Here is a 9120-nt window from a genome sequence, read left to right as displayed (position 1 = left end):
GTCTCCCGCATTTCCTGCAACACATTCCTCACACCCTGACCCCGCCACAACTGCCCCAAGAGAATCCCCCTCGTTCTCACATACCACCCCACCAACCTCCGGATACAACGCATCATCCTCCGACACTTCCGCCATCTACAATCCGACCCCACCACCCAAGCCATTTTTCCATCCCTACCCTTGTCTGCCTTTCAAAGAGACCACTCTCTCCGCAACTCCCTTGTCCGCTCCACACTCCCCTCCAAACCCACCACACCCGGCACCTTCCCCTGCAACCACAGGAGGTGCTACACTTGCCTCCACACCTCCTCCCTCACCCCCATCCCAGGACCCAAGATGACCTTCCATATTAAGCAGATGTTCGCCTGCACATCTGCCAATGTGGTATATTGTATCCATTGTACCCGGTGTGACTTCGTCTACATTGGGGAAACCAAGTGGAGGCTTGGGGACCGCTTTGCAGAACACCTCCACTCGGTTCGCAATAAACAACTGCACCTCCCAGTTGCAAACCATTTCAACTCCCCCTCCCATTCCTCAGATGACATGTCCATTATAGTCCTCCTGCAGTGCCACAATGATGCCACTTGAAGGTTGCAAGAACAGCAATTCATATTCCGCCTGGGAACGCTGCAGCCCAATGGTATCAATGTGGACTTCACAAGCTTCAAAATCTCCCCTTTCTCCACTGCATCCCAAAACCAGCCCAGTTCTTCCCCTCCCCCCACTACATCCCAAAACCAGCCCAGCCTGTCTCTGCTTCCCTAACCTGTTCTTTCTCTCACCCATCCCTTCCTCCCACCTCAAGCCACACCTCCATTTCCTACCTACCACCTCACCCACGTCCTTGACCTGTCTGTCTTCCCTGGACTGACCTATCCCCTCCCTACCTCCTCACCTATACTCTACTCTCTACCTATCTTCTTTTCTCTCCATCTTCTGTCCGCCTCCTTCTCTCTCCCTATTTATTTCAGAACCCTCTCCCCATCCCCCTCTCTGATGAAGGGTCTAACCCTGAAACGTCAGCTTTTGTGCTCCTGAGATGCTGCTTGGCCTGCTGTGTTCATCCAGCTCCACACTTTGTTATCTTGGATTCTCCAGCATCTGCAGTTCCCATTATCAATGCTTTCACCTAGTCTCCTTCCTCCAATGCAGTGATTCCTTTCTTCTATCTCACTTCTACACAGTCCATTCACTATCCCACTGCCGCACAAAGCACTTTGAGACCTACACATCTATGTTAAAATTCAACTCATTGGGAGGGACAAACTTCCAAGGTCTGCTCTTTTCACTGCTACGTCAGGAGTCTGTGTATTAGGAGAATGTAGGAGGAGAGGAATTGCTGGAGTCAAGTAAATTTGAAAGTTTTATGTAATCTGTGTTTCAGCATGAACCAACAGTCGGCAGTGATAGTAGGGAAAAAACACAAAAATAGCCACAACTTCAACAAAAGAAAGGACGCCACTCTGCATTAATCTAATGTCTATTAATTTTATTTTTATTTTCTTAACATACATCTTAACAGCAAATCCAAGAAATCAAGAGACATGAAAACCAAAAGAACTGTGGATACTGTAAATCAGGAACAAAAACAAAAGTTGCTGGAAAAGCTCAGCAACATCTGTGAGGAAAAAAACAGGGTTAACGTTTCAGGTCCGGTGAACATTCCACAAAACTGAGGAAGGGTCACTGCACCCGAAGCATCAACTCTGATTCTTTTTCTCCAAAGACGATGCCAAATCAAGAGGCATGTTCTACTTTTTAAAATATTTCTCAAACACAAATGCTGCAATGTGTCCCACAAGTCAATGGGAAGCCCACAGTGACAACATTGGCATTTTCCAAAGCTTTCATCAAAACTGGCACAGCACGGCATGATGGCACTTCTGCAATCATGGTGCAATAGAAATCTGCAGCCACTTCTCAGATTAGGGGAGGGCTTTAAGGATGTTGCCCAACAAGTCAAGCTCACAAGTGCAGAATCTGTGTGTGATTTCCATTCTTTGCCTCCCTTAAATCCCCAACACTGTAAAAACATTCGTTTTTAAAACTGACAATCACATATATCGGTCATCAAAGTGAGAGTCATTCTCTACAATAGGTGTTAACATCATTTTCAAAGTCATTTTTCAGTGTTTTGAATGCTCTGGTATTTTTTCATGAATGCTTAGGCTATGGCACTAAGTAGTATCAGAATAGCACATTTGAATTTAAGGGGAAACTAGCTGGTTGAAGAAGAAAGGAATAAAAGGGTGTATTGACAGAATGGCATGGCACAAGGTGGCAGTGAAAAGCATAAACACTGGCATAGGCATGTTAGACTGAATGCTTATTTCTGTTGTTATAAGTGGTACGTGTTCTATCTAACTCTCAGCTTATTTTGTGCAGCAAAACAAGTGGGTTATAAGTGAGGTGACACGGTGACTCAGTGGTTAGTATTGCTGCCTCACAGCACCAGGGAGCCGAGTCAATCCCAAACCTCAGGTGACTGTCTGTGTCAGGGTCTGCATGTTCCCCCTGTATCTGTATAGGTTTGAACCAGGTGCTCCTGGTTTCCTCACACAGTCCCGTGCTGCACTGGTTAGGAGGACTGGTCATGTTCAATTGCTCGTAGTGTGCAAGCTAGGTAGATTAACCATGGAAAACGCAGGGATGGGTCTGGGCGGGATGCTCCTCGGAGGTGTGGTGTGGACTCGATGGGCAAAACAGCCTTCTTCTACCTTGTAGGGATTCAATGATAAGCGTTTTGTTTCATTTCTCTGAGGACAAAGATGCCCATGGTTAGCACCATTCTTACAGACCAACACAGATATTACCACTAACAGGAATTATTTCTGGGGACAGGTAGCAAGTATACAGAAAACTTTGAAGAAAATGGGCCAATTATTTTACATTATATCTGGCTGTGGAGACAAAGATCTCCCAATTAGAGCAGCTCTCCCTCGGGCCACAGTGGGCAGGAAATCCTAGTTTCTTCTGATATTTTGGATTTCTAGATACCTGATGTTGGCAACAAAAATGTGCCTGTTGTAAATGGTGGGAACTATATTGGGATGAAGAATATGCTCTATCTTTCCTGTCATTTTTAAAGCAAGCATACATGTCGCTTGACCTCAAGATGTAGCTGAAGATAACTTGGAATCTGAGATCAGAGATATTGCAAAAATAACCTGTGTCTATGCTGGGAGGGAGTGCGAGTCATTGTTAAATATTGTTGCACCCTTCTCAGCAATTGTGAAAAGACTTTTGAACGTTTTAAACCACTCCAAGAACAATTTCCAATGTCATCAAAGTGTGAGTTTGGATGTTTTTCAGCTAACAAACAGCTTGGAAAATAGCAGGAGCCACTGGAACAAGCAAATGTTGTACATCAGATAGCTTGGGAAGAGAATTTTCTTCTTTAACACTATAGTAATCAGTTCAGATGTCCCATTAACCAAATAAGACAAAAAAAATTTGCTGTCATTTCAAAATGCAATTTAAATTGACTTTATTATACTTTAAATGCAAAAGAATGAGGATTTGAAAAAGAAACGCTAGATACAGTCTGTGTCATCTGCCTCATCTAAAATCAGACTCAGAGGCAATGCTGCCCTAAAAATCCAAAGCAAGCTTTTACATTAGAGCAGAATAAATGTGCCAAAAACAAGGGGATTCAGTTTAACTGTGTTTAATCTAGCATTATTACAAGTCAGGTTCACAGTCTTTCTCCAGGCACTTCAATTTGATCATTGTTAAAAACCTGAAATAACAATACAATCTCCATTAAATGAACAAGGTAATATGGCACATTTATCTGATTTGTCCTTTGGTTCAGGAATTGGATTCCAAGGAGACCAGCACAAGACAGTAGGAACAAAAAAACAAACTCCCTATGCATGACATAAAGAGTTGAAGTGGATAGAGACCAGAAGTGAGAGAGTGGAAAACTGTAGAATTAGTGAAATTAACTCAATGCTCAAACTTCAGCCTCAAGAGAGCTTGTTTTGTAGGACCATCAGAATTAAAAGTATAAAAGTTGGAAAGAACACAAAAAATGCAAGGTGAAGAAATGTTTACTACAACTTTTCTTTTGATAACATTTTGGGTGTCTGCTTAAATCAGATGACCAAGTAGAAAAATAAGCTCAAATAAACTATTAAAAAAAGTAATTATATTCAATACACGCTTCATTTAAACCCGGTGGTCCATTGTCACCCAGTTACTGGTTACTAATAAAATCTGGGTGTTTTAACTAAGCAAGAGAGGCTTCTTTAAATCCCACATGGTCCTCCCCAATAAATTCTACACAATCCTAAATCATATTTTGCTCACACTAGAATAGTCTGGTTTGCTGATAATACTTGATGCGATGAAATTGGAGTTTAAGATTCTTGTTTTGCAAGGGCTTCAGCTTCCTGAAAAGGCAAAGAAAAGGAATTAATGTTGCTTAACATAAAATAAGACCATCCCATACCAAGACTTTTCAGTTTTTTGGTCTTCTTGAGCACAAAGACTGGGAAAAACCTGGACCGATTATAAAGTTTAAATCAAGGCTGTGTTTATGCCAGGTGGAGCACTGCATACACACACATCACAGCACTGCTTTCGAACTCAAACCTTTGGCCAACTGTGAAGTGGCTCAAAGGTAGAAGACAGAGAGTGATGGTAGAGCGTTAATTCTCAGGCTGGAGGCCTGTGACCTCCTGTATGCTGCAAGGATTGGTGCTGCTGCTTTTTGTCATTTACATAAATGATTTGAATGTGAACATAGTAGGTATGGTTGGTAAGTTTGCAGATGACACCCAAATTAGAGATGTAGCGGACAGCGAAGAAGGTTACTTTCAAGTACAACAGGATCTTGATCAGATGTGCCAACAGGCCGAGGAGTGGCAGATAGAGTTTAATTTAGATAAATATGAGGTGCTGCATTTTGGAAAACCAAACCAGGGCAGGTCTTATACACTTCATGGTAAGGTCCTTGGGAGTGTTGCTGAACAAAGAAACCTTGGGGTGCAGGTTCATTGTTCCTTGAAAGTGGAGTTGCAGGTAGATGGGATACTGAAGAAGGTGTTTAGTACGCTTGCTTTTATTGGTCAGTGCAGTGAGTATAGGAGTTGGGAGGTCATATTGTGGCTGTACAAGACCCTGGTTAGGCCACTTTTGGAACACCGAGCTTAATTCTGGTCTCCCTGCTTTAGGGAAGAATGTTGTGAAACTTGAGAGAGTTCAGAAAAGATTTGCAAGGATGTTGACAGGGATTGGAGGGCTTAAGCAACTGGGAGAGGCTAAATAGGCTGGGTCTATTTTCCCTGGAGTGTGCAGGCTGAGGGGTGACGATACAGAGGTTTATAAAATCATGAGGGTCATGGATAGGGTAAATAGACAAGGCCTTTACCCTAGGGTGAGGGAGCCAAAACTAGAGGGCATACATTTAAGGTGAGAGGGGAAAGCTTTAAAAGGGACGTAAGGGGCAACTTTTTCACACAAGAGGGTGGTGCACATATGGAATGAGCTGCCAGAGGAAGTGGTGAGAGGCTGGTAAAATTACAACATTTAAAAGACATCTGGATGGGTATATGAACAGGATGAATTTGGACGCACATTGTCCAAACATTGGCAAATGGGACCAGATTAGAATATCTGGTTGGCATGGATGAGTTGGAGTGAAGGATCTGTTTCTGTACTATAAATCTCTGTGACTCTATGAATGTAAGTAAGGTTATCAGGGCCTGAGGAACACAATTAAAATTGGAGTGAATGTAACATTTTTGTTTTCCTGTTGCCACGCACCTTAAAAACAATGTTTTTTTTCTGCAGCATTTCACATGGGCAGCTGACGATAGCAAACCCTTACCTGTTGTTAGCAGTAGTTGTTAAGAAGTGACTGTTGTAACCACTACCTCTGTCCGTTGTCACTTTACATCAGACTGTGTTCTGAATGTGTGTTTAAACACAGCCTTTACACTAATGGTGTAGCGTTATAGGTACAACATGCAGATGGATAATAGCACCTGTAACCAATGGTACCTACTTCCTGCACTGGGAGCACACACTCCATTTTATCAATGCTTCCAATGATTTGCATATATCCCAAGTTGCAGATACATTAGAATTGTGTGACTTATAGGGGTTGGGAAGACATGTTGAGGTTGTACAGGACATTGATGAGGCCTATACATGAATAGTGAAGAGTTGGAGGAATATGGGCCAGCAGCAAGCAGGTGAGATTAGTTTAGTTTGGGATTATGGTTGGCAGGGGCTGGTTGCACTGAAGGGTCTGTTTCTATACAGTACATCTCTATGACTCAGGAGGAGGCCACACAGCTGCTCATATATTTTTGATCTCTCTGACAGATCCCAATCTACTGCCTAGGCCTTTCGTGCCTCTTTTTCAATGTTGAAAGTTATTGTTGCTTCTGCTTCCACAACCTTTTCTGTCAATGTATTCCAGGTCATAACAATGCATTAAAAAAAAATCCCTCTTTGGTCAGTTAAAATATTTTGCTCCCTGGTTATCAGCTCTAACGCCACAGGTAACAGTTTCTCCCAATCTACGACATCGAGCCCCTTCATCATTTTAAACTGCTCCAATAAACTTTCCCTGAATTTTTTTTATTCCAAGATGAACAGTTCAACTCATCTAATCTCGTCAAATAACCGAAGCCCTTAATATGACTGGCATTATTCCTTCACACATCAGGCTGAATTTTACTTCTCTTTTATTTGGCTAAATGTGTCTATCTTGGATCATTCAAATTTTTTCGGAGGTTTCTTTTTTTGTTTATGGTTAAGTGAGATTTGTCACTGTATCTTGCCAAACTCAAGTCATTAACAATCCGCCCTGTCCCCACGGCAACTGTTACATCTGATTCCAGCCCCAATGTATCACGTGATACAACTCACCACCCAGGGGAGATCCACCAAAAGACTGGAATCCTTTGCGCTTGAGCTACCATTCCAACACTGCCTGGCATGGTGCTCGACATTTGCCCTGGGCATTGCAGATAAGGAGTAGCCATTGCCCCAGTATGTGGGCAAAGAACTGGAGGTCCTGCTGGATGAGGTGGTACGTACACACGTGCCTCGTCATTCCAGCATTGGCCTGTTTAAGGCTGCCATGTGGGTCAGTGCAGTCTCAGCATCTGGAAGAAAGCCCAGTGCTTTAGGAAGGAGGTAAATGACCTTCTCCACTTCACCAGGGTGAAATAAAAACACAACCATCTTCTCTCCATGCCTCACAGTCGCTCAATCTCTGCTACTGCACCCACCTCCCATCAAGTCTCATGCTCAACCCCGCTCTCACTACTGCAACAGTTTTCCTCACTTCCCCACCCCCTCATCAAACCCCATTGCCATTAACTCCACATGCCCTTCAAGCTGCCAACTCACCCGCTCGGAACAACACTCTACCTATGCCAACAGCCAGACATCTGGCACCTACTTTCATCTTCATTAATACCTGCCTGTCTCTCATTCCAGGAGCAAAGCAACTTAGACAGCAGAAAGACTCAAGCTGGGCGATATTCTGCCTGACATTTACCTCCTCAAGGACAGCATCTTGACTCTGCTTTCCCTGAAAAGCTGACAATTTTTCAGCCCCTGGATTGGTATCAAAGGCTGGCCCTGACTCATAATGCTGGGAAGGCTATCTACCTTGGCTTGAATGAGGCTGACCATCAACCATCACAAGCACAAAAAGATATTGTGAGGCAGTGGTGCTGTGAGTATCCAGAAAGTCTCAGAGTGAATGAGGGCAAGCAAAGAGATTGGAGATGGAGCCTGGTCAAGCCCATGAACTGGGTGTGTCTCTGTGAGCACACAGTGTCCTTGCTGTAGTGTAGTAGTGAGTTACTGGAGCAGCCTGAGGTACAGTACAGCACTTAAGGGCAGAAGTATCCTGCAAGTGCATCAGAGAGGTGCCATGAGGGTTTGAAAAGACTAGTAGTGTCAGGTGCCAATGTCCATGGATGTGGGTACATGTGACTGCTGCCCATGGAGTGTGCCCCGACACAGCTGAAGCTGCCAAGTGGATGCTTTGATGTCCACCCTGAGGATTCTCGACAACTAACGCATTTGATATATTTGGCAAGATAGGAAGCTGCGTATTAATAAGGCGAGTTGGGCCATGAACCAAGCAGTTAACAAACTATAATCTTACTTTGTCGCAACTTGCCATTCTTAGTGAGAAACTCGTTTTGTCACTAGGCAGAGTGAGGTGATCCCGATGGAAATCTCACATCTCATCTGATTTTGCCACAAATCTTGCCACATTCCACATTCCTGAGGCCCCATTGAGATTTCGCTTAACCTTTACACCTAGTCCAAGTCTTTGTCGTCACTCTTGTATTGCAATACCCACATTTAGGTGCAATACTTCAGCTGAGGCCTACCCGATGATAACTGCAAGTCTAACGTAACTTGTTTGCTCTAATACTCTATGCCTCTATTTATATATTATTTGGAATAGATCTTGGCGCTCCGACTTGTAGTCCGATCATCACTAATGCAAAAATCCTTTCTAAACTAACAGACCTGGGGCAATTCTGCACAAACAGAAATATGCTGAACTGTTTCAGTAATCTGGATTAAGAAGATCACGAGCCATGGGCTACAGTTTAATCTATTCCATCTCGTATACAGCATGTTACTCTTCACAATTTTGATTGTGGCTGCGTCACTGAAATGGGTTTTTAAGCATCCCCATCTCACTGATTCTGCTGCTGCACTCCCTGATTTAGACAATGAACCAGCAGTCACCACTCCCCTCTTTGACAGCCATCATGACAGTTTAGAATCTGTACAGAGTCCCACACATCCATACTGGAGCAAACCGCTCATTATTCGATGGTAGAAAATTAGGTGGTGGTTGGGAAAGTGTCAAGCAAGTTCAGTCTGGGACGTAGAGAACATTACACTTCTTTCCATGTTCCATGTTCAACTTCCAGGTTGAGCAATATTATAGAGTGAAATCTTATCAGGCGACCTGGGCTATGTTGAGCTGTGCAGCAGCATTGGGAGAAAAGTCCACCGAGGCTCATCTCAACAGTGAGATTACCTTGCTCCTTCTCTCATGCTTTTTTCAAGCAGCATGGCACGGTTCTTGCTGGGCAGCGGCGAGATGCCAAATGACGAGGATTA

At 43.6% G+C, this 9120-nt stretch overlaps 1 protein-coding gene across 1 annotated transcript in view; it reads right to left on the bottom strand.

Annotated features, from left to right (window-relative positions):
• Window positions 1-1471: 1471 nt before the first annotated feature.
• The window catches only part of LOC125458913 (adapter SH3BGRL), a 74352-nt gene continuing 66703 nt past the window's right edge, over window positions 1472-9120 (bottom strand). Inside the window, exon 4 of the mRNA XM_048544748.2 lies at window positions 1472-4397. Within this exon, the coding sequence (XP_048400705.1) occupies window positions 4365-4397 (33 nt within the window). The 3' untranslated portion in view covers window positions 1472-4364. The remainder of the gene's footprint in view (window positions 4398-9120) is intronic.

The sequence above is a fragment of the Stegostoma tigrinum genome, chromosome 15, assembly GCF_030684315.1.
Source record: "Stegostoma tigrinum isolate sSteTig4 chromosome 15, sSteTig4.hap1, whole genome shotgun sequence".
Taxonomy (NCBI): domain Eukaryota; kingdom Metazoa; phylum Chordata; class Chondrichthyes; order Orectolobiformes; family Stegostomatidae; genus Stegostoma; species Stegostoma tigrinum.
The sequence above is the reverse complement of the archived record's forward strand: the minus strand, read 5'-3'. Positions and strand labels throughout refer to the sequence as shown.